The sequence below is a fragment of the Cricetulus griseus genome, assembly GCF_003668045.3.
Source record: "Cricetulus griseus strain 17A/GY chromosome 1 unlocalized genomic scaffold, alternate assembly CriGri-PICRH-1.0 chr1_0, whole genome shotgun sequence".
NCBI lineage: Eukaryota > Metazoa > Chordata > Mammalia > Rodentia > Cricetidae > Cricetulus > Cricetulus griseus.
The window spans coordinates 63889680-63915102 of NW_023276806.1; the positions used below are offsets into that span (position 1 = coordinate 63889680).

Consider the following 25423-nt stretch of genomic DNA (forward strand, 5'->3'; position numbering starts at 1 on the left):
GCTGAGACATGTCAGGCCACAACAGTAGTATGATCAGTAACACCACTGGGAGGCCTTACTTCCTTCTCAGAGGGTGCCCTGGTCCAGAGAAGAGCCCCTTCCTTACAGACAGAGGTCCATTTCACACCTCAGACAGGATTTCTGTTAGCAAGGTTGTGTCTCTTGCAGCAGATAAAGGCACCTTGAATTCAAGGCCAGTATTCCCAGATCAAGCAATGTCTCCTGCACCAAATGATGTTCCACACAGTGAAGACTAAACGTCTTTTACTGAACATTAGTAGATACCCGGACCCATGCCATAAGTACTTCCTAGAAATATTTGCAATATTTTTTGTACACATGTGTGCACACATAAGAAGAAATACATGGCTGAGTTCTGTAAGCCACTCATAGAGTCTGCCTCCCGGGACAGACTCCAGTGGTGAGACACTGCCTGTCCTCTCTCTAGTAGAGGCTGTGCTGGGCGCAGTAGTGTGCACACAGTTGCCGGTGGAACTGCAGGTGATAGTCCTTCACCAGTTTGCCCAAGATGTACAGGAACTCATCAAAGCAGATCTGGTTGTCCTTGTTTTTGTCAGCCACCCGAAACAGCTCTGTGATGTAGTATGTCTGCCTGCGGCCCTGAGGAACACAAAGAGGATCAGCACCCACTGAGCACCCAGTACACATATCCTCCAGACCCCTCCTTCTACTGGACATGGAAAGATCCCAGCAGGACCATCCCCCTACAACGAACATTCAGGAAACAAGCCCTCACACATGTCACACATGCTACAAAACCAGGCTGAAGAGGCACAGGTGTTGGTGTTCACCTTGGGCACTGGGCCTAAAGTAGCATGGGCACGAACAAGAGACCGAACCTGATCCTTTCACAGGAGAACTGTGAGCAGTTCCGGAACAGCACTCTACAGCCTACACATACACTCAGTGGCTGTGCCTTGTCTTCCCAGCTGCACTGCAAACTCTCCCAGAGAGACACCAGTGTAAGCTTCCTGAAGGTAAGGCACTGCCTCCTTTCTCCACACCAAGAGCTCCTTAAAGGGAGGGTCCACCTGTGTCCGTGCACACACATGTCTCCCGTGTGACTGCAGGACCATCTCTAAGCAGAGCATATCTCTACGGGCAGTGCTACCTGCCTAGGCATTGTTTATGAAGCTCTACCTGGTTCACCTATAGAGTACAGGAAGCAGGGAAGGATGGAGAAAGGTCCGCCGGAGCTGTCCAGGATGTCAAAGCAAAGGACCCTAAGGCTAAAGATCAGAATGGCACAGGAAGGGGCTGTTTGAGATGGGGAGATGAGCATGAGGAAAGTTGGGGTTCTTGTTTTGAGTGAAGATATGTGGCAGACGGGGACAGGTGGGCATGGGAGAGAACTAGGTAGTGGCAGGAAAAGAAGGTTTCAGAGAGATTTTTCTGGTGTACGTGGCACACTCAAGAGCAGAATGGAACATCTGGGAAGCATTTGAGGGAAGTGGTTGCAGACCTAGAGGGTCGCTCATCCCTGTAGGAGGGTCAGCAGCTTCTTCCCCTGTAGCAGCCCTACCATCCTATAACCCCATCGCACCCACGAAGCTTCCTAACCAGAGAAGACCAGAGCCCTCATCAATGCCCATCCTTACCAAGTCTGCCAGCTGTGCCCCTATGTCTGCCCCCAAGAGCCCTGCAGCAGGGCTAGGCAATCCAGGAAAGTTGCCAAGGAGTTCTCCCCAGAAGGGAAAGGAGTTCCCAAAAACAATTAGCAAGAAACTTCCACCCTAGCTGTCTTCTGGGCTCTCCAAGGAACATACCAGAGAGAATGAGGTTGTCTTTTACATTCTTTCTCAAAAGAAGGTGAGTGAAGAAGATATTTTACCAGAGTGAGTTGAGTCCCACTCCTCTAGAGATGGCAGGTCAGAGAGCCTGGGACAGAAGACAGCATCGGACTTTGCTTCAGTGCAGCAGTCCCTAAAAATCACAGTATTCGGGGACTGGGACTGATGACAGATTGGCTGAGCAGGCTCTGTAAGCCCAGGATCTGGGGCTGGCCCCATCCAGCTCTAAGAAGCCCAAGCCTTGTGAAATGGAGGAGGTCGTAGTTCCCATGCCCACCAGACTAGGGCAGCCTCCGCAGCCTAAATTACCCACTCCAGGCTCATGACCATGGCACTGACAAAGGGACTTAGGCTCCAAGGGCCCACAGAGAGAGGCAGTGTCACTGAGTAAAGAGACTTGTGAACCGAGAACTTTGAGCCTAGGCTCACGGGATACAGGAGGCAGCAGAAACAGCAGGTATGGTGTCAGGCTGGAGTGTCAAAGACTAGCTCTTCAAGGACTGGAGTGAAACCAAGCAGGTGACTTCAAAGGAGGGAAGGATGGAAATAAAACAAACCCTGCTGTCTGCACACCCTCCCTGGAAGGAGACCATCTTCCTTCCAGGAGGTTCTCATGGGAGTCAGCTCCTTCCAGCATCTCACCACTCACTTCCAACCCCACCGATAGCACGTTCTGGGCACTTTGGTCTTCTTTTCATCTCCCACTCCAGCCCCAGACCTGACGTACCAAGGTGTCCATGAAGCGAGGCACACTATCCAGGAGGAGGGCTTTCAGCTCCTCCAGGGACAAGGTCTCCACGTCCCCTTCCCGGGAAGCATAGTGGTGGAAGCAGTGTATGATTTGGAAGAGGGCGTCCTCCACTGGTGTGTCTGGCATGACTCCTGGGCCCAGCAGGGTATGGTCAAACCTGCAGAGCAGAGGAGGAAGTCTGTGGGGAGGGAACAGGACCTGACCTACAGAAGGCCATGACAGGATGGACTCTTCCTCCTAGAAACATCTGCCCTTCTGACCACTTTCCTGTGCTGTCAAAAAGCGCGCTTCCTCATGCTTTCACTAGCCCCCTGTGAACTTGGTTCGGTGCCTCTGCCCTCAACAGATTTTCCTGCCTGATCTCAGACTGAGTCCCTTCGTTGTGCTGAGGACCTCCTGGATTCAGAAGTGGCCTCCTAATAGTCAAGAATGAAACAAACAAAAGATGGTTTGAGGCAAGGCACTGCTTTTGTTGTTGACAGTGATAATGTTAACATCCTTGAAAAGGCAAGATACCTTCCTTCCCCTACAGTAAACTACTTTATGGGACTAGCAGAACACTAAAACAATTACACTGCACATGGGGAATCAGGCTGGGCATTGTGCTGTTCGTGTGTTTTCTTTCTCACTGGGGCACACAGACACCAATAGTCAGAATAGGAACTGACACGGTTGTCCCCACCGCCATCTGGCATGTGATCTCTAGGCACTGATATCCCCCTTCCCAGAAAGGTCTCTATAGTCCTGGGGCCTTCTCACAGCTCTGTGCGCTGTCCATCTGATTCCCAGGGCCTCTTACTCCAAATTTCCCACAGAAGCAGAGGTAACAGAGAGCTGCTGCCCTCCCTATATCCTGTGCAAACAACAATCATAACAGCCCCACGTCCCCAGCTAGATTACAGGCAAAGCATCTTGTACATTATCCCACTTAATTCACACAGGGCCCTGAGGAGTTGAGCATCACTATCCCATTCTCCTAAAGGGAAAATGACATCCAATGAGGTTAGGGAATTTACCAGGCTTGCACAATCCTAGATTTGTACTCAAATCTTTGTGTTTGTGGACCAGCCCAAGGACATGCTTGTCCTCTGGGATTCTAAGCTATGTTGGGGCCACATTTCCATTGTGGGATGCTCTCCACACTGCACATGTTCTCCAGAACAGGCAAGTTGAGGATCTCTGCTCTCAAAGAGCTGCACACACCCAGCATAGCCCACACCACCCCCGAGATGCCTTGGAAGATAAACTAACCTGTTGCTCTCCGTGCCGGGCTACTCAACATCCACAGCGTAGGCTCTGTGTGATCCTAGAAGTCAGACAAAAGGCAGCCTTCTGAGCAGGGTAACTCCCACCATGCTAGACATCCTGCCCATTCCTGGTCCACTCATTTATGACAGCCAGTGTGTGACTCTCCGCAGGTTCTTCTACAGCAGGACCAAACCTTAACTGCATTCCTGGGATGACATCATCACACTCCTTTCTAAGATGAACTCAGATAGTTTTAGGGACTTACCTCCAGGATCTGAAACACCTAGGAGTCACAAAAGGTCTCATTATCCATCCACAACCTCTCATCAGAGCTTACATCCCCCCACCACCCCCCAGCACCAACTCCAAGGCCACACTTAAAAACATCTTCCATGGATTCCCTCCCTCAATTAGTGAACCTGCAAAGTCTACAGTAATGAATCACATTCAACCAGTCATTCAGCAACTATTTCATGAGTACTTGCAGCATGCCAGACCCTCTGCTAGGCAATATGAATAAGACTGGGCCAGCTAGCTCAAGGGGTGGGGCTAACAGTTATACATGGGTACCATGTACTCTGGGCAATCAGAGGACAGTCAGGGCATCCAACAAGAGCTACCTTCTCCCAGAAAAATTGAGGAAGACTTACTTAGGGAGGTGCTATTTGAGTAGTGTCTTGTAGAAATTTTTTAAGTCGTTCCATAGAATGGAAGAGCTCTAGGCAGAGAAGACCACCTGAGCAAAGGCTTGGAGGTGTGGAGCCGCATAGCCTGCTCTGGGCATGGAGTTGACAGGGTGTCCATGAGTGCTTAGAGGAACAAAGCTCCAAGCAGCAGGTAGATGGAAGGTGAAGGCCCTGTGCACCTAGCCTTGCTGAAACCTGGCTTTCTGTGTGGAGAGAGCTAAGAGGTTGCCTTATTGGCCTGGGTGATGAATGAAGGTCACAGAAAAATGCTAGGACCAGTTTTGACCATTAGGAAATAGCCAACTGCATCCTGGAAGCAACTCTACTGAGAAGCCCAGACCTTAGAGCTGACCTCTACACAAATGCCACTTAATTATCCAGGGGCAAGCTAATTCTCCCCTCCATCTTATCCAGTGGGAGCCTTCACTCAATGGCCCCTTCTGCCTGACCATCTCAACCCTTGTAGCAACCTGGGACCACACAATCTAATGAGTGTTTCTCCCAGAAGGTGGCACCAAAGAACAAGTAACTAATTCAGAGTGTGCGTCTCAGAAGGTTCCACAGAAACTTCAAGTTCTATTATAGAGCTACAGTACTGAAAACAGCTTGGTATTGGCACAACAATAGGCAGCTAGACAAATGAAATTGAATTGAAAACCCTGATATTAATCCACACACCTACGAACATCTGATTTTTGACAAAGAAGCTAAAATTATACAATGGAAAAAAGAAAGCATCTTCAACAAATGGTGCTGGCATAACTGGATACTGGCATGTAGAAGACTGCAGATAGATCCATGTCTACAGCCATGCACATATCTTAAATCCAAATGGATCAAAGACCTCAACATAAACCTAGCCACGCTGAACCTCTGAGAGGAGAAAGTGGGAGGTACCCTTGAATTGATTGGTACAGCAAACAGATTCCTGAACATAACACCAGTAGCACAGACACTGAGATCCACAATTAACAAATGGGACCTTCTGAAACTGAGAAGCTTCTGTAAGGCAAAGGACACAGTCAACAAGACAAAACAGCAGCCCACAGAATGGGAAAAGATAGTCACCAACCCCACATCTGACAGAGGGCTGATCTCCAAAATATACAAAGAACTCAAGAAGCTAGTCACCAAAATACCAAATGTGGCGCACGCCTTTAATCCCAGAACTCGGGAGGCAGAGGCAGGCTGATCTCTGTGAGTTCGAGGCCAGCCTGGTCTCCAGAGCGAGTGCCAGGATAGGCTCCAAAGCTACACAGAGAAACCCTGACTGGAAAAACCAAAAAAAAAAAAAAAAGTGTGGTGCAGGACTAAATAGAGAATTCTCAATAGAGGAATCTAAAATGGCTGAAAGACACTTAAGAAAGTGTTCAACACCCTTAGCCGTCAGGGAAATGCAAATAAAAACAACAATGCCTAAAATCAAAAACACCAATGACAGTTTATGCTGGAGACGATGTGGAGAAAGGGGAACACTCCCCCACTGCTGGTGGGAGTGCCAACTTGTCCAGCCACTTTGGAAATCAGTATGGCGGTTCCTCAGGAAACTGGGAGTCAGTATACCTCAAGATCCAGCAATTCCACTCTTAGGCATATTGCCAAAGGATACACAATCATACAACAAGGACATCTGTTCAACGATGTTCATAGCAGCATTACTTGTAATAGCCAGAACCTGTAGGCAACCTAGATGTCCCTCAACCAAAGAATAGATAAAGAAATGGAGTACTTTATCCCTAGCATAGGTGTGGACTTTGGGAGCCTATTCCATATAGAGGAAAACTCCCTGAGCCAAGACACACAGGGGTGGACCTAGGCCCTATCCCAAAGGATACAATAGACTCTGATAGCACCCTATGGAAGGCCTCACTATCCAGGGGGAGCAGAAAGGATATGTGATAGATAGGGTTTTAGTTGGGGGGTGGCAGGGGAGGATTGTGGGAGAAGGAAACCAGGATTGTCATGTAAAACGATCCTGTTTCTAATTCAAATTTTAAAAAGTTGAAAAAAAATAAAAAGAAAGGGCTTACAAAAGATAAAAAAAAAAAAAAGAAAAGAAATGGAGTACTACTCAGAGGGAAAAAAAAAAAAACAATGGAATCTTGAAGTTCATAGGCAAATGGATGGGATTAGAAGAAACCATCCTGAATGAGGTAACCCAGTCACAAAAAGACAAACATGGAATGTACTCACTCATATATAGATATTAGACATAGAGGAAAAGATTACCAGTATGCCATCCACACCTCTAGGGAAGCTAGGAAACAAGGAGAACCCTAAGAGGGATATACATGGTCCCCTGAGAAGGGGAAATGGACAAGATCCCCTGTCGTGGCCCTGCATGTCTCGGTCCCAAACCACGGAAGCCACAAGGATCCCCCTGAGTGGGGGAGCATGGACTTGGAAATTCCTAGCAACCCAACAGCAATAAAGACCAGACACACACAGGCATCTTGCCATCTTTAGAGAGCGCTCAGTTCCATGCTGCAAAACTGGAGTCTCTCCTTTATTCAGCATCCTCCTGGCTGTAATCCAACCGTTCTTCCCTGACCCCAGACCATTTCTCTCCCATCTTCCTAGACCCTATCAGCAGATCTCTCTCAACCCGTCCTCCTCCTGTAGACCTCTCTGCAGATACCTCCAAACCATCAGTCCTCACTCTCAGGTACACCTAGCCCTCTGCCCTGGTGCAGGCCTATTCAAATGCTTAGTTCTGTAGAGATGCAAAATTAGGGGACATTCTCCACTGAGGCTATGCCATTCAACAGCAAATCAGCTAGCATCTTCAATACAATGCAGACCAGAGCTCCAGAGGTTTGGACACCACCCCCCCACCTCACCCCCACACCACCCTCACCCCCCTCACCCCTGCCAAAAAATTCTCTAATGGAGAATCGGCTCCTGACAATCCCCTGAGCAAATTGGGAGCACAGTGGGGAGGGGAGAGGGAGTTAAGAGAAAGAGAAGGGGAGAGGGGGAGGAAGGGAGGAGGACATGAGGGAACAGGAAGATTGAGTCAGGAGAAGAATAGAGGTGAGCAAGAAAATGAAGGGACCAGCTTCCCTTTTGGCAGCCATAACAGCCGAACACGTGCTTCTATGACCTTGTCCCAGACACTAGAAAGTCAGATGCCTGCCTCGTGACAAGGAACCAATCAGAAGTTAGCTGGTGGCGCTATGCTTTACAACCCTGGGTGTGCTTTAAGGACAAGCACACAGCAATGACGTAGAGAGCATAGCAACCACCCTGGGAGGGCCTATGGGCCATAACAACCAGTTGACCAATCAACACAGGGCAAGCCCTCCAAGCCTGGAGGCACACCAATCCTGAGTCTGTGCGTATCCCTAGACATTCCCCTTACACTGTCCTATAAGATCTCTTGGGAGACCCTAGGAGCCGTCTTTTCTAGCCATCCGGCATGGCGGGTGGGTGAAAGATCCGAGCTAACATGGGGTTAGCTCATTAAATTACAATAAAGCCTCGTGCAGTTTGCAGCAAGCTCTCGAATCTGCCTGGTGATTGGGGTGACCTCGAACGTGGCCTGGGACCCCGGATACTTGAGTTTTCGGGGGTCTAACAAAAAGAGATACCATAACAGAGGGAGCCAGTATAGGTTTAAAGAGAAATCTGGCACTAGGGAAATGTCCAGAGATCTACAAGGATGACCCCAACTAACAATCTAAGCAATAGTTGACAGGCTATCTTAAACACCTGTCCCCTATAATGAGATTGATGACTACCTTATATGCAGTCCTAGAACCTTCATCCAGTAGCTGATGGAAGCAGAAGCAGACACCCACAGCTAAACACTGGGCTGAACTCCTGGAATCCAGTTGCAGAGAGGGAGGAATGATGAGCAAAGGGGTCAAGACGAGGCTAGGGAAACCCACAGACACAGTTGACCTGAACAAGGGGGATCTCATGGACCCCAGACTGACAGCTGGGAAACCAGCATAGGACTGAACCAGGACCCTGAATGTGGGTGTCAGTTGGGAGGCCTGGGCAGTCTATGGGGCCTCTAGTAGTGGATCAGTATTTATCTCTAGTGTACGAATGGACTTTGGGAGCCCACTCCTCATAGAGGGATACTCTCTCAGCCTAGACACATGGGGGAGGGCCTAGGCCCTGCCCCAAATGATGTGACAGACTTTGGTGATTCCCCCATGGAAGGCCTCACCCTCCCTGGGGAGGAAGAGGATGGGATGGGATGGGAGGATGGGAGGGAGAGGGAACTGGGATTGATGCATAAAATAAGTTTGCTTGTAATTTTACAATTTTTTATTTTAAATTTTAATTTCTAAAAAAAAATTAAAAAAGAAAGAAACTGAAGGGAGATGCTGCAGTAGTGTTGCTGAGTGGTATAGGGTAAGTGGACAAGAACCCTAGGGTTCAGTCCCAGCACCAGAACCATCACAACATCAATAGCATAAGGACATGCTTAATAATAACTAAGACTTAAGCCAGTACCTTTCCCAGTTTGCATTCATCTAACAAAACAATTTCCTCAACAGACAAGTGGTTTATTGAATCCCTATTGTGTTTCTATGCTTTAAAAAAAATAGCTCCATTTTCTCAACTATTTGGAATTCCCCCAGGAATTCCCAAGAAACAATTTATCCCAAGAAACTGACTAAGGGCTTTAAGCAATAATTCAGAAAATATTCCCCGTTTCAATATTTATATTTTAGAATCATATGTAAATGAAAACCTTAAAATCGTGTAATTCACACTGTTAGTGCTTAAACAAATACTCCATAATATTTTGTGTTTCAGCTGTAGCCATCACATGTGGAATGATGATCTAATAACCAAAAGGATGCTGCCCAGAGACCAACAGTTCTTCCTGACCTGGGGACTCCCTGATCACAGACGCCCTCAACCGGGGACTCTCTATGTACCAAAAGTGCACACAGACACCCAGGTTATGCTACCTGCTCTTCCTTCCTGGCTCCATCCACTCATGTCACACTTTAAATAACAGTTCAGAATAGTAATGGCCTCAGAAATGACTCGAAGTCAACCTAACATGGAAAATGAAAGACTCGTATAATGAAAACTTTAGAACACCAATGAAGGAAATTGAAAAGAATATCAGGAGATGGAAAGACCTCTCGTGCTCATAGATTTGTAGGATGGTTGTGAACCATCCTTCCAAAAGCAATTTATAGATTCAGATAAGTCCCTATCTCTCATACTTTGTAACAATCATTTATAAAATGGGCCAAAGACACAGGTGCAAAACTTGAAGATTTGAAACTGCAGGAACACATGGGGGAAAGACTAGGCAAGGACATTCTGGAAAGGACTCCAGTAGCTCTGGAAATAATAGCAAGAAGCACTATTCACAATAGCCAACATACAAAGAATCAGCCTGGACACCCATCAATGGCTAGAGGTGGATGAATGGACCAAGAAAACGTGGCCTAGAGGACTGGAGTGATAGTTCAGTAATTAAGGGCTAGGCTCACAACCAAGAAGACAAAATGTGGCCTATATCCACAGCAGAGTCTTGTTTACCCTCAAGGAAGAAGGAAAATATGTCATCTGCAGGAAAATGGATAGCCCTGGAGATCATTGTGCTAATAAAATAATCTAGACTCAGAAAGACAAATGCTGCAAGTGCCCTCTCATATGTAGAGGACATGCACATAGGGGGGATTGATGTTTGCGGGAGGAGTGGTACTGATGCAAGAGGGCAAGAGTACAATGACATGCGTGCATGAAAATGTCATCATGAAATTCATTATCTTGTGTATTAATTTTAAAATTAAAAAAAAAGAAATCCTTGTATGCCAAAAGAAAACCTAACTGCATATGTCCATGGTACGATACAATAACATTCAACTATTTCTATTTTAATTTTCATTCAAATTATCTATAGCCTATTAACACAAAGTGATATTTCAATCATATGGAGAAGTGGAGAAAAAGAAACAGAGGCCCTTTGTGACAATGGGGATCATTTGGGGAGAAAGTTGGAGGAATAAAGTGAATTAAGACAGTGGGCCCCACCTAGGAAGAACAGAGCATCATAGCTCAGTGGAGCCCCGATATGCCTGAAGGGATGGTCGCCAAATGAACCCTGAACTCTTCTTGTGCCACATGGGGAATGTCAGGCACAGAGTCGTGGAAAAGGGCCCCATTTCATTTGTTCATCCCTCTTTCCTCCCACCAACTTCCCAATTCCCACTGACCAGCCGTTCCTTCATCCCCTACCCACATTAGCCTTTTCTGCATGGTGGGGCACATCAGATTTAGTAGCATGACAGCCAACTCCTACACAGGCTGTTTAGCATAAACTACCCAATCCCCTGCTCCAGACTCATTCCTCAGTGGTCCTTCCATCGCTGAATCCAGACAGCGGAGAGCAGGAGGAGGAGGATCTCTTGATGAGATCCTTGTGAGCATCTGGCCATAGGATGCACTGAAGTGACCCTACCTCACCCTGGACTGTGGGTTCCCGGGTGCAGTTGCTGATGAGGGAGCTTCACCTGAGGAAACAAGAGTCTTTTGTCTATTTCTTTCTCAATCCTCACTCTCCTTTTCAGGCATGTACAACAGGCTGACTGGGCTGGTCCTGACAGTAGATAAACAAATGTCCCAGACATGGTCCTACCTTCCTCTTTTTGAACAATAATTGTTCATCACATTGAAAGCATTAAGGTATTTCTTCCTTCCCTCGGTCCTCAGGCACTTAGCCACATGTGAGGAGGAGGGAGACAGGGTCATTGTCTTTGTTCCCTACAGACTTTTGAAAGTAAAAATGAGCAACACTAAAGCTAAGAAGTCCATGGTGGGTATGATCAACATGCTTCATGAATACAGGGATAATGACGACATGATCAGCAAGTCAGGTTTGATGAAGATACTGAATGGGGATTTTCTCAGTTCTTCAATGTCTGCGTGAATGAAGGTCTTGACTTTTCAGTCTTGGTTGGGTCTGCTATGGCAAATATTCATTTTGCTCTGTGATTTGCAGAAGTCAACCTTATTCTCTAGTTCTCAATACTCACATCTGCAAAGGGGAATAAACGCCATGACTTCATATCTTGGATTAACATGGAGGTCCTAAAGAGATGGCAAAAGTGGAAAGGTGTTGAACTATCAGAAAGTTACATGGATGTGAGGGGTTGGTACTAGGTAGAAAAATGTACTGCTTAGTCAGTGGGCGAGCTTTCTTTTTGCTGTCAGTGACACTTCATGAGATGAAATGTCGCTTACTTAACAACCTATGCCTCCTGAAGGCGCTCTTTTTCACTGTCTCTAATTTTGTGACACAACACTGGCAATACCACCACTGATCAAATTTAACAGCCCTCTTCCAGTGGACAAAGTTCATTAACAAATCTAAAACAGGGTCTAGATAACAAGAGCAGGGAATCCAGATGTGAGGAGCGGGGTGTCCAACCATAACATCAGTCCTCCCGTAGGTCATGAGAATGGGTTTGGCTAATATGGCTGGCTAGGATGCAGTCCGTTTCCTTACAGTCCCATGTGCTTCCTTGTGAAGCTGTGAACTTTGTCCAAGAAGACAACCTTCCCTGATGGAGGTCTGTTCTTCTGTCAAGGGCAGAGGAGCAACTGAACTTCCCTGCTAGAGACTCCAAATAAGGCCTTAAGAATAATGAGCCTCAAACAGAGGTTATGTTGGAAGAGGGAGAGACAGACAGACAGACAGACAGACAGACAGACAGACAGACAGACAGACAGACAGACGAGGAAGGAGAAGGAGAAGGAGAAGGAGAAGGAGAAGAAGAAGAAGAAGAAGAAGAAGAAGAAGAAGAAGAAGAAGAAGAAGAAGAAGAAGAAGAAGAAGAAGAAGAAGAAGAAGAAGAAGACGACGACGACGACGACGACGACGACGACGACGACTCAGGCCTCTTTTTTTGAGTCCCTGGCATGGATTTAGAACAAGTAGTGCCAATACAGGTTGAGTAGAGTGAGGTGGAAGCTTCTAAGCCTAGGGGAACACTGGGTGGGGGGCTGATGCAGATGTCCCATTTAGAGCTGAGCACTCAACAGTCACTTATTCTCAGCTCTTTGATCATTATGAGTCTCTAGATTAACAAATGTTATGTGTTCTTTCTCATATGTGGATCCCAGCCAGGAAATTTTAGACTTATTTAATTTTGGCGTTTCTATACAGGCCAGAAGTCAGAAAGAGCTCAGAAGAGAAATCAAGAGCAAGGGACAGTAGAACATATTTGATACTGAAACTTCTCTGACCATGCTTGATGGCAGCACTAATCTATGGATAAAAACGAAAATGTTTAGAACTATCCTGGCAACATAAGCATTTAGAGAAACAGCAGTAATAAGTTACCCACTAAGGCCAATGACCTACCCAACCATGGACTTTTGAGCAGGTTTACAACACTGGGCATAAGTTCTTCCCCGTGGAACAGGCTTCAAATCCAATTAGAAAGCAGTTAGCTATGCCCATAAAAAGCATGCCACTATTGTACCAATGGAAACACCTTGCCAGGTAGATTGGGATTGTAGCAGGCAGGGCCCAGTGCTGCATAAGATCATTGGTGTCTCTTCTCCTCCGCCACTCTGTCTGGCACCTTTCTACACCATGGAAGCTAGTCATCAAGGAGAAACTTTCCTGGTAAGTTCATTCTTGATTTCTTCATGCCCTACAATGAAAGTGTATGGTGCCTTCAGCAATAGGGTTATACTGAGTAACCAAGAGAAATGGAAATAGCCTGTACTGTTTTGGGAGGCCTATTTGACCAATAATAACTCACAGAGATACCACATGCCTGAGATTTTTGTTTAATAACTCATGTCTTTTGATAGCAGCATTGCCTGCCAATGTGGAGTACCTTCACTCAAACTCCCTTTTTGTAAAATTATCTTGCAAAACAGCAGATTTCAATAAGGCTTTTTCATACACCCTTAGTTTTGCTTAATTCTCCCTCCTCTCCTTTATCTATTATTTCTTTTGGGTATCATGTTGGCAGTTCACCTTTGAAATTTCTAAAGAGAAATTTATCTTAAAGCTTGCTCATTCTCTCTCTCTCTCTCTCTCTCTCTCTCTCTCTCTCTCTCTCTCTGTGTGTGTGTGTGTGTGTGTGTGTGTGTGTGTGTGTAAGTGAGTATATGTTAACATATGCCTATCTGTATGTATACAGGCTCATGTGTGTGTGCATGTGCAAGTGTTTGTGTATGCATGTTAAGAATGATGACACTTTGGCTGCTGCTCCTCAGGGTATCTCTGTCTGCCTGTCTGTCTACCTCCTTTTGAGATAGGGCCTCTCAGCAGGCTGTAATTCACCAAGTAAGCTCGGCTGGTTGGCATGTTCCCCAGGGAACCACCTGTCTCTGTGTACCTAAGATGGAATTACAAGAACATGCCACTATACCTGGATTCTTTCTACATGCCTTCTGGGATTCAAATTCAGGCCCCTGGGGTATCTCCCCAGGCCTCACTCTTGAAATTTGATGTTAGCCACACAGACCAGGAATCAAAAGATATTTTAGGAAGAGGTAGCAAGTAGAAATACTGATTTTGGAGAGTGAAATGCCAAACTATGTTGGAGTTGGTGGTTGCAGGTTCTTCAAACAACAGGAGTGGAGTGATTGGCGTGGTTAAGGAAGACCTGGACAAACAGAAATCTGACGGTAGCTCTTGGGGTAACTCCCGACAGTGACTAGAACCTGTCATATGAAATCAAATTGATACCTTTTCTGTAAGTTACATACTTTTGTTCTTCTTTGATCACATATGCATGACTCGGTATCTGCATGCATCAGTGAGATGCCAGCTTCTTCACCTGGTGCCAGGAGAATGGATATACATATCTGGGTAAATGGATCCAGACCTCTGTCTCCTCTCCCCTGAACAGTAATTAAATAAACCTAGATCTCTGTCTCCTTTCCCCTGCACAGTAATTAAATAAACCTAAGACCTCTGTCTCTTCTCTCCTCCACAGTAATCAAATCAAAATGAGTCAAAGACCTTCATGTAAGACTTGAAACTTTGAAACTGCTAGAGGAATACTCAGGGAAAATACTAGGCAATAACTTACTTACTTAAAAGACTCCAATAGCTCAGAAAATAACAGCAACAACTTGGAAATGGAATTTAGTTGGATTTAAAAGCTGCTGTAAAGACAGAAAACTAGAAAATGAAAAAACAGCCTTCAGTTTGGGAGAAAACTGTTACCATGTACACATTGGATATAAAATTCATATCTAGAATAGATAAAAGATGAAAATTTTAATGCTTCCAATTTAAATTGTTAATCAGTGAAGGGGGAAATGAATTGGCCAGTTAGTTCTCTAAAGAAAACAAGTGGGAAAACATGTTCAATATCCTTACCCACCAGGGGACTACAATCAAGACTACATTGAGATTGCATCTCACCCCAGCTAAAATGACTACTGTCAAGAATAAAAACATCAACAAATGCTAGCAAAGATGCTGAGGAAAAGGAATCCTTGGTGGGAAAGGAAATTAGCACAGTACAGTGTTTTGAATGAGATGCTCCCCATAGTCTCTGGTATTTGACTACTTGGTTCACTTTCAATGGCACTGTTTGGGAAGGTTTAGGAGGTGTGGCTTCATTGGAAGAAATGTATGACTGGAGGGAGGGCTTGGAGAGTTTAAGGACTCAGACCATTTTAAGTTTGTTCTCTCTGCTTCCTTCTTTGGGTTCAAGATGTAAGCTCTCAGATTCTCCTGCCACCTGCTGCCATGCTGTGCCTACAGTTATGGACCTTAGCCCTCTGGGACTGTAAGTCCAAATAAACTATTTCTTCTATAAGATGTCTTGGTCATGATGCTTTAACACAGCAATAGAAAAGAAACTAGTAACACAGAAACCATGCAAATAAAAATGGAAGTTCTTCAAAACACTACAAATAAAACTAAAGTATGATCTCAGCTATTTCATTCTTGGGTGTACACCCTTTAAAAGGGGAATTCAAGTCAGCAGATAACAGGTAGGTACAACCAATCCCAGGGGGAAATGGGTGTTTATGGTGGCACTATTCACAGTAGCCAACATATGAAATCATCCATGACCAACAAATGAAGAAAATGTGATATGTATACACAGCACTCACTGGTTACCTACAGCTCTTCATCTAGGAGTGGGGCCTTGGAGGACTTCCCCCATCCATGCTGGCATGTCAACTGCTGTTGCCATTGTTCAGGTGTTATTTAGACAACCATATTGTTCATATTCCATGGGTGCAGCTTCCCAGTCATAGATAGAAGAAACTAGCTCATATTAGACACCCCATCCTTTGGATCTTACAATCTTCCCCACCCCCTGTTCCATAATGTTCACTGAGCCTTAGGTGTAGGGGTCTGTTATAGTCAGAACAACAGGGACTGGGAATTTCACATTCAGGTGTTGTCTGCATTTTGATCAGTTGTGCAAAAAGGAACACTAGAGAGAGAAATAGTAGAACATAGACATTATGAAAAATGGAAATGGGGAAAAAGGGCAAGGGGGCTTTAACTGGAGTGAGGGGGTGATGCAGAGGATAGAAGCAGAGAAGAGGTAAATAATGCTAATGATGTTTGAAAAGTCCATTAGAGAGTCATATTTCATGTTTACTAAAAATTACATACAGTATTGTGTATGTGCTTATGTAAACATTTTAAATGAAGTTATGCCATTTGGGGATGGCAAAACTTCCCAAGAGCCATAGACTAACAAACAAAAACCCTAGTATCAGGCCTGAGAAATCTTTGTGGTTGTTAATCAGGGGAGCACAAGAGACTCCCAAAGGAATACAGGCCACTGTCATTGTTCCTGGTTGCCTCCCAGACATTGGAAGTAAGATCGTCCTCATTTATTTTTAAGATGGATGTTCAATAATTTAATTAATGGCTGATTTGCTTCCATTTTCCATTTTTTTCTTCATTTTCTCCCCCCTTGTACTTTCCATTTTCTCCTGAATCTTGACCATGAGTAGAGCAATTTCACAGGGTAAAGACAAGTATGCAAAGAAGGGAGATGAAGAGTCATAGCAAAACATTGGAGTGAGGGAGGTGAGCCCCGAAGGTGCCAAGGTGTGGATTATGGTCTGGAAAGGGTGTTCCTCGTGTGGAGAGGGAGGGTGCTGTATGAGTAAAGGACAAAGGAACAGTATGAGGAGAGAATGGACATCCCCATGGACAAATAGTTCATTCTTCACAATTTTCTTTTGAAGCAGGGTTTCTCTATGTAGCCCTGGATGTCCTGGAACTCACTTTTCCTATTTCTTGCAGGTGAGATGTAAAGGGATTTGGAATGTCAGTTTCCTAACTCTTTCAAGGAAAATGCTGACCTGATATAAACAGATCAGTGTTTAACCACTGTGGTAAAACACCCTAAAAACAAACTTAAGGAGGGCTGACGCCATGGTTTGAATGAGAATGCCTCTCGTAGGTTTATTTAGTTCAAAATTCTCACTCCTGCCCAGTCTCTCACTGAACTGGAAGCTCTCTATCCCAACTAGTCCTGCTGTCCAGTGAGCTCTTAGGATCTGCCTGTCTCCATGCCCCAACAACAGGCTTTCAGCCATGTGTGGCTTTTTATGCAAGGGCTAGAGATTCAAACTCAGTCCTCATGATTGCAGAGCGAGTACTCTTACCCACTCTGCTGTCTTCCCCATGATTCTGACACTGGTTGCCGCAGTCTCTGTGGAAAGTCTGAGACTTTTGTCCCATTTATATCCATGCAGGTCCAGGCAGATGAGTGTGGGTTGTGCCCACCAAAGCTTATTCTCACACACCTCAGGTCTCCACTACCTTTGCTTCCATCCCTGGAGTTTGTAGCAGTCACCATTGGCCCAGCCACCCTAAGTTCTCTGCCCCATTCTTCTTCCTGACAAATTCTACCTTCCATGGAAAAGGATGAGATCACAGAGGCTGGTTTCAAGCCACCCTGACACCTAGAAGTATTCTAGATAGGATTCAGTTCTAGCTAGTGATACAAAGAAGTCTTCTGGAGAACTTCGAGGGAAGATATATATATCAGGTCTCTTACCTCCCTTCTTGCTCTGGTTGTCATCATGGAAGGAGTCATGTTTATGACTTCTTGGGGGGGGGGGAAGGAAATACTTGCAAAGAATCTGGCATGATTGATTGACACAGTCACCTACTCTTGCATACACACGCTCTTTGTAGGAGATAAGCCTCTAGTCACTCAGTTTATAACCTACCTTGAATCAGTTTTTCCGATCTTTTGCAACCAAAAAAGGTCCCAGCTGGTACAAAGGTCCTCTTGTTTCCAAGTCAACAGTAGCAGCACTCAATCTCCAGGTCCCTTCCTTGTTGCTGCCCAGAAATCGCACATCATCATAAGTGCCAAGAATGCAAGGGGTCACTTAGGCTAACTCCTGCCTCCTGCTGAGATCTCTAAGGGAAGAAGAGATTAGGTAAATATGTAGAAATTCAAACATGGGATCAGGTGAGATCCTGAATGATTGGTGGAATGGTAAAGAGAAATAGCCAAATTCAGTGCCATGCACCTATAATGCCAGCATTTGGGAGGTATGGGCAGGAGAATCAAGAATACAAGGCTATCCTTGGCTACAGAGCAAGTTTAAGGCTAGCCTGTACTACATAAACCTGTGTCAAAGAAAGAGAGAGGGGGCGGGAGGGAGGGGGAGAGGGAGAGAGAGAAGGAAGAAAGGAAGAAAGAAAGAAGGAATGGGGAGGGAAGGAGGAAAGAAGAGGAGGGAGAGAAAAAGGAGAAAGGAAGAGGGAGAGGGAGAAAGAAAGGGAGAAGAGAAGGAGTCAACCTGGTTTTTCCACTGATGTGTGATGGTTAATTTCGACAGTCAACTTGGTGACACCAGGATCATCTGAGAAGCAGGCCTCTGGCCCACTATGGGTGATGGTCATGGTTTGGTTAATTGAGGTGAGAACACCTTCCCGTTGTGGGTGTGTTAGACCCCCAGAAAGCTCAGGCCTCCGGGGTCTCAGCCCAGGACCTCGGTCACCCCAATCACCAGGCAGATTTGAAAACTTGATGCAAACATCATGAAGCTTTATTGTTGTTTAACGAGCTAACCCCATGTTAGCTCGGGCCTTTCATCCACCCGCCACGGCGGATGGCTAGAAAAGACAGCTCGAACCAGCTGCATAGAGATCTTGTAGGGCAGTGTAAGGGGAGTGTCTAGGGGTACGCACAGGCTCAGAACTGGTGTGCCTCCAGGCTTGGAGGGCTTGCCCTGTGTTGATTGGTCAACTGGTTGTTATGGCCCATAGGCCCTCCCAGGGTGGTTGCTATGCTCTGCGTCATTGCTGTGTGCTTGTCCTTAAAGCACACCCAGAGCCGTAAAGCATAGCGCCACCAGCTAACTTCTGACTGGTTCCTTGCCACGAGGCAGGCATCTGACTTTTTAGTGACTAGGACAAGGTCATGGCAAGCACGTATTCAGCTGTTATGGCTGCCAAAATGTGGAGCTGGTCCCTTCAGGTGCCCCACTCTGTGGGCTGGGGTCCTACACTTTATAAAAGGATGAAAACAATGAGCTGAACATTGGCATTTGTCGCCCTCTGCTTCCTACCGAATGCTAGTGTTCAGCTCTTTTAGCCAAACCATAATAAGGGAGAAAAGGATTGTTTTGGCTCACAGTTTTCAAATAGCAGGGATGTCCTGGTGGTTGCTGATCAACTGGTCAGCTGCTTTTATGAATTATTTAATCAAAGCAGCAGCAAATGTAATGAGGACAATGTAGTATTTCTAAATTGCACAACTGTGGTCACCTCACCCCAAACTACATTTCTTCGTAAACTTGCTGCTTCCTGGCATATGGATTCTGGGTCCTCCCTTGTTTTCTTTATTTTTAAAGATGTATTTGTTGTGCATACAGTGTTCTGTCTGCATGTCTGCCCGCAGGCCAGAAGAGGGCACCAGATCTCATTGTAGATGGCTGTGAGCCACCATGTAGTTGCTGGGAATTGAACTCAGGACCTCTGGAAGAGCAGCCATTGCTCCTAACCTCTGAGCCATCTCTCCAGCCCACTGAGTGCCTTCAATAGACTGTTAGGTCTCAAAGAAACTCATGACAAATGGAAAACTGAGGTGCCTGTTAATATATCAAAGCAGACACTGGCCACCAAGTCCTATCAGCAAAGCAAATACCAGTACATAGCCTGGCTCCTCTCAGAGCTTCTCACCACACTACCCACACCAAACTCTCCAGCCCTGTGCTTCCTTACCCCAGCTTCTTTTCCTATAAAGCAGCCATTTTGGCCAGTGCTCTCTTGGTGCCTCTCCCGGTCCCCTGTCTCTTCTCTTCCTCTCTTGCTTACTGTGCCCCCAACACACACACACACACACACACACACACACACACACACACACACACACACACAAATGGCTTGGTCTATTCTGCTTGTCAAATTCATTCTGGACTGTTCCAGATGCATCTGGTAATTCTCTCCATCGTATCTACAAAAATAAAGCCTTCTCCCCTCAACCATACCTAGGAGGGGTCGTGACCTCATTTTCATAGCCCACCCAGCCATGTTCATGCCCACATTCCTGAGAGACTCTGTTCCAATCTGATAGGCTTTGTTCCCTGAATTTCAACAGGAGCCTCGATGCCCACCGTTTCCTCAAGCCACCCCCACCTCTCGGGTATGTCCAAAGCCTTCTCAAACTTCCCATAAGTGACGGGAGGCCCGGCGTTCCCGGGCCCACCTCTGCCTCTGCAGCCTTACACACAAGACACCTGCCTTCTACCACATGAAGGACACAAGCCTTGGCAGAGAGCAACACAAATGAGAAAGGCGCGAGGCATTCACTGGCGCTGATGAAGGAAGAACCTCCGAAACGCTATTTCCATCGAGGGAAAAACAAGGCTTTCCCACGATTAAAGAAAATTCAGAGTACACTAGAAGAGGACATTCTTCATCAAAACCAGACGCTGCAGGAGCCGGTGGAGGCCAAGGAAAACTCAGCCTTCCTTCCCTCCCAGAAGCCATGATGGACAGGATCCTCAAGTGACCCCGCCTGCCAAGGCTGGAAGTGACATGAGGAGGTCCGCTGTCTGCCCCACTGGCTTTTGAGTCTACTGCCTTCCACCAAGCTCTTCTCTGCCTGCATTCTGGGAGTTCCCTTTATCCAAATCAACATCTTTTGAGGGGAGGAGAGCTCCCTCCTCCATCAGCCATCTCTCGCCTTTGAAATGGTACTGTTGCCCCCTGCTGGTTATTCTTGACAATGACCCTGAGCTGCTCCGGTCCCACCTTCCTTTCTTTGAGAAGACTGACGCCCCACCCCTCAAGAATATTCTACTAGTCCTCAACTACTGCTCCCACAAGGCCAGGAGATACGGTATATTCTTTCATTATATTCCCCACATTATAACCCATTACACTCAAGAGTGAAGAAAGAATCAATACTGGGTCACCCTGTCCTAGCCAGAAAGAAGCTCTGTGATAACCAGTCCTGAGCATTTTATCAGCAGTTTCTGTGGCCAGCTGAGGAAATGCCAGTGGAATAAAGCCACCCAAGTCCCAGCATTGCCAAGCAAGGATGAAAACCGTAGCGGACCTCAGCTAGAGCACCCGAGAGTAGGGTCACACCTGCTCTGACCTGCACTGAGACAAAGAATACACTCCCAAGGTGTTTTTAACTTTCTTGGAATTTCATCCTACTGGAAAAGAGTAGAACAGGCCTGGCAGTGGTGGCGCACACCTTTAATCCCAGCACTTGAGAGGCAGAGGCAGGAGGATCTCTGTGAGTTCAAGGCCAGCCTGGTCTACAGAGCGAGTGCCAAGACAGCCAGGGCTACACAGAGAAACCCTTATCTCAAGGAGGAGGAAGAGGAGAAGGAGGAGGAGGAGGAGGAGGAGGAGGAGGAAAGAAAGGTAGGAAGGTAAAAAAAAAAAAAAAAAAAGACAGGTGCAGGCTCCCTGCCTTCTGACACAGCTTCCATACAGCTTCCCTTGATAGCAAGTGGCTATGACCTGGTACTTCCAAGGGCCAGTTGCCTTTATTTCCCCAGCATCCATGTGTCACCCAACAACCCACACATCACTTATGCTGTGCCCTCTGGGCTCTCTAAAGAACATCAGGACCAGTGAACAATCCATGACAGACACTTATTCTTTTGTTTAAAAAGAAGAAAAGAGAAATGCTGAGACATGAGACATGTTGACTATAAGTTTATTATAAGGCCCGGCAGAGTAGGGAGACTAAGAAGAGGAGAACAGGGTAAGTGGCTGACCGCCATGGCCGGTCACCGCAGAGAGCACATAGGTGAGAGAGTGGAGTAGAGAGGAAACAGCGAGGAAGCCGAGAGGAAACAGAGAGAGTAAATGGGAAGGGATCTGTCTTTTTAAAGGGGTCCTCTGCACCTACGTGCAGACTCAGTTCCCATGGAACCTTGGGCTGTCCAGGGTACTGCCTGTTCCACCAGATAACAGGGGCAGGCCAGCATAATGCCTGAACCTTTCAGACACAGACACTAAGAACCCTCAAGGATCCTCACTGAAATCAGGGAACCCCAACCCAGCGTGGAGGATCCAGCCCTCTCAAAGCAGTTTGGAGCAGTAAAGTTCTGAGAGGACTCCAGGGAAGGGCTCAAGTCCTCAGCTAACCCAGACAAGATTAGAACGCCTTTTCCTCCCTTTCTCTCAAAGGCCTCCTCTCCCAGGCTGTCCTCCAGCTGCACTTGATTCACTCAGTACCTTCTGGGCACTGGAGAAGGGAAGACAAGCAAGACAGCTAAGATCTCTCTATCGATCTATCTATCTGATTGTAGTCTGAGAATTAAGGGGCTTTTATGTTTCTATTGGCATATGTAATTATTATAGATGTGTTAATTATATAATAGTGACTGTGTAAGATTCTGTATTTGTGTTCGTGGGCAGGGGACATACACATACATGTGAGGCCAGAGGACAGCTTCAGAGGCTGTCACTCCTCAAGCATGGTGCACTTTGGGCTTTGGTTTTGTTCTCTCACTGGAGTCTGGGCCTTGCTGCTTAGACTAGGTGGGCCGGCCATCAAGCCCTGGGGATTTGCCCCCATTCACCTCCCCAGCGCTCTGATTACAAGAGCACCACCATGTACTCTTGCAAGAATGCTGCAAGTCACAAGATCACACAGTAATTATACAGCTGTTGTATCATGAGACAACTCAGAAGAATTAAGGATTCTTCTGGTGGATGAAACCAGTAAAAAGTTGTAGTTGGCGTTATAGTCTTGTGAATGAACTGGCTGTGTCTGGCTGTAGATTCCTCCTGTAGCTTATCCCTTTCTGAAACAACTTGGGATCTACTTCCCACAGTTCAGCACTATCTGACCATTTACTGGGAACAATTTCTCCCATGCTGTTGGAGTTTACTGATTACATTCCTTAGCTATGTGTGAGACCTGTTTTCCACTATCAGGTCCTTGTTCCCCTCTGCTATGTAATTACAGAGATCTGCCTTCCTGCAATTATCCTTATTGACAGGCATTTGGTCAGTGTTTAGGGCCCAGGCAAAAGCATTCCATCTAAGACATTCCCAGACATCCAAGGACATGGAATTTCAACATGCCCAAAGTTGTTGATTCATAGCTGCCTAGATGGATAGAAAAAATAAGCATGCCTTGGTTTTACCTCACTGACAGAGAAGTGATAAACTAAACTAACCCGACACTAAGAGATTCCCAAACTTCTTGTTTTATTAACTTCAAGACTTTAGCTCAGAAATTTACTGTTTCACCTGAGAAGATAAAGACAAAGGCAATCAGCTCACTTGCTCATCCTCGGGGAAAAGTAAACTTTCCTGAAGGCCTGTGCCACCACTCAGGCCAGAGCACTAGAAGGCACCAGGTTTTGTTTCTTGTGCAAATTAAACTTAGACCCTCCTTGACTTAAAGCCCTAAGCAATTGTTGCTAAAAGTTTCTCCTAACAGTTTTTGTTTGTTGCTCTATATCCCCCAAGAACTGGGGAGAGAAAGACAGAAAGAGAGGAGATAAAGAGAAGAAAGAGGGACTGGAGAGATGGCTCAGTGGTTAAGAGCACTGACTCTTCTTCCAGAGGTCCTGAGTTCAGTTCCCAGCTACCACATGGTGGCTCACAACCACCTTGAATGAGACCTGGTGCTCTCTGCTAGCATGCAAGCAGAAGACATAATAATAAATAAATAAAGTCTTTTTGAAGAAAGAGGAGAGAAAGAAAGAAAGAAAGAGCAGTAGAAGAAATAAAAGAACATGCAGAGAAGCAATTGTGTGTGAGTCAATTATTTTTTCCCCTCGGATTTTAGTTCCTTCGCTTATTTGTAGTTCCTTTTTTTGAACCCTGAGTGAAAATTTTAAAAGCAAGGCCTTTTAAAGTTTTCGACACAAGAGTGCTAGCTTTTTACATGGGTGCTGAGACTCAGTGAGACTTGAACTCGGGCCCTTGGGCTTGTACAGCACTTTACCACTGATGGTAAATCCCAAGATGTCAATTTTAATTTTTCTTTTCTGTGCTTTTTTTCCCTTTTGAATTACAAAAGCAATGCATCCTCGTTACAGAACAGGAAATGTGACAACCATTATGCTGCAAATGATTTCTATTTTTCTTCGTTAGTGGCTCTGCCTTCCTTTTATTTTTTATCAAACCAATGCATGCATATGCCTTTTTAAAAGTTAAATCATTCAGATGTTTGTACTACAAAAATACCCCTGTTCCACTTGCAGTCCCTCTCCTGGGGGCAATCACTTTAGTGACTTCCCTTTCCTTTGCTCTCTGTATGCCATCACCTTGGTAAGGCAACTTCTGCTTCTATTTGTTTAACTCACTGACAAGGGCATTACCACTGACTGCCTGCAATGAAACACGTAGGCCACTTTTTTGTCCTTCTCTCCCTGTCTCCCTCCTACAGTGTTAGTGGTTACAGTGTTAGTGGATACAGTCTTAGTGGTTACAGTGTTAGTGGATACGGTCTTAGTAGATACAGTGTTATTCTTTCAACTCTTCTCCTGACAACCTTTCCGACAATTTTTAAGACATTTTTATTTTGTGTGAAGGGTGCTTTGCCTGTTTGTATGTATGTATGTATATCTATGTACCATGTACCTGTGAAAACCAGAAGAGGGCATAGGATCCCTTGGGACTGAAGTTACAAATAGTTGTGAGCTGCCATGTGGGTGTTGGGAACCAAACTCAGGTCCTCTGTAAGAGCAGACAGTGCTCTTAACCAATGAGCCATCTCTCCATGCCCATCTTAGTGACTCCTAATCATAGCCCTAAGCCTGTGTGCTTCAGGCTGTCCCTCTGCACTCCTGACTCTAAGATGGAAGTGTGTCCCCACCCTCCTCTAGGCTCCCACACACCTTTCTCCAGGCACTTCCCTCAGACCCTTGCCTTTACATCTTCAAACAAATCACCACACAGTTCTGGACCCACAGTTACAGCTTCAGACTTTGTTTTAGGTTTATTATACACAACTGGAAGCCAAACACACCATGTATGGGATGGTAGAGCTACAAATTGCAGCATCATTACCACTTGCCACACAGGCAGAAATTGCACAGTTAACTCTTCACTCCTTGTCTAGTGATCTATGATCTCAACCTTGGACTTTCATGGTTTAAGCAAAGTAAACGCTTTTTCCCTTCATTTCGCTATAGACCGCTGTCTATGCCACCCACAGCCCCCAATTCCATATGTCAAAGCTTAGCCCCCAGTATTACTGGGCAATTAGGCTGTGCAGGTACAGACCCTATGACTGAATTAGTGAACCCCAGTGTTCCTTCATCCTTCTGCTATATAAGGACGCATCCAAAAAGACCTCTTCCAGACATGACCTCAACACAGCTGTGTTCACCTGAACAAGACGTGCACATGACTGTACTCTTCAACATTTCAACATGGATAGGGGAGGGATCCAATGACCACCTCCCTGAGGGACTATGAGAAGTTAGCAGCTATTATGGTAGACGGTGTCCATTTTCTTCATCGTAGAGCCAGTAAGTTCCCCATCCTCCAG

The 25423-nt window shown here is 45.9% G+C and overlaps 1 protein-coding gene across 2 annotated transcripts; it reads right to left on the reverse strand.

Moving 5' to 3' along the window:
- Positions 1–247: 247 nt before the first annotated feature.
- LOC100772591 (protein S100-A15A) lies at positions 248–17931 on the reverse strand. Of its 2 annotated transcripts, none has more exons than XM_027392867.2 (4): positions 17661–17931; positions 3814–3868; positions 2539–2719; positions 248–621 (listed from the first exon to the last, which is right to left on the reverse strand). In XM_027392867.2, exons 3-4 carry the CDS (start codon positions 2686–2688, stop codon positions 445–447), a joined length of 327 nt encoding a protein of 108 aa, XP_027248668.1. In that variant the 5' UTR covers positions 2689–2719; positions 3814–3868; positions 17661–17931; the 3' UTR covers positions 248–444. The 2 variants fall into 2 exon arrangements, with proteins under 2 accessions (XP_027248668.1, XP_035307878.1); XM_035451987.1 differs by lacking the exon at positions 17661–17931 and adding an exon at positions 4076–4094.
- Positions 17932–25423: the final 7492 nt, after the last annotated feature.

Bases quoted from the DNA above. Each gene is read 5' to 3' on its own strand.
- LOC100772591 (XM_027392867.2), bottom strand. From the start codon at position 2,688: ATGCCAGACACACCAGTGGAGGACGCCCTCTTCCAAATCATACACTGC. The intron at 622-2,538 runs GTACGTCAGGTC...TGTGTTCCTCAG, and splicing joins CTCGCTTCATGGACACCTTG to GGCCGCAGGCAGACATACTA.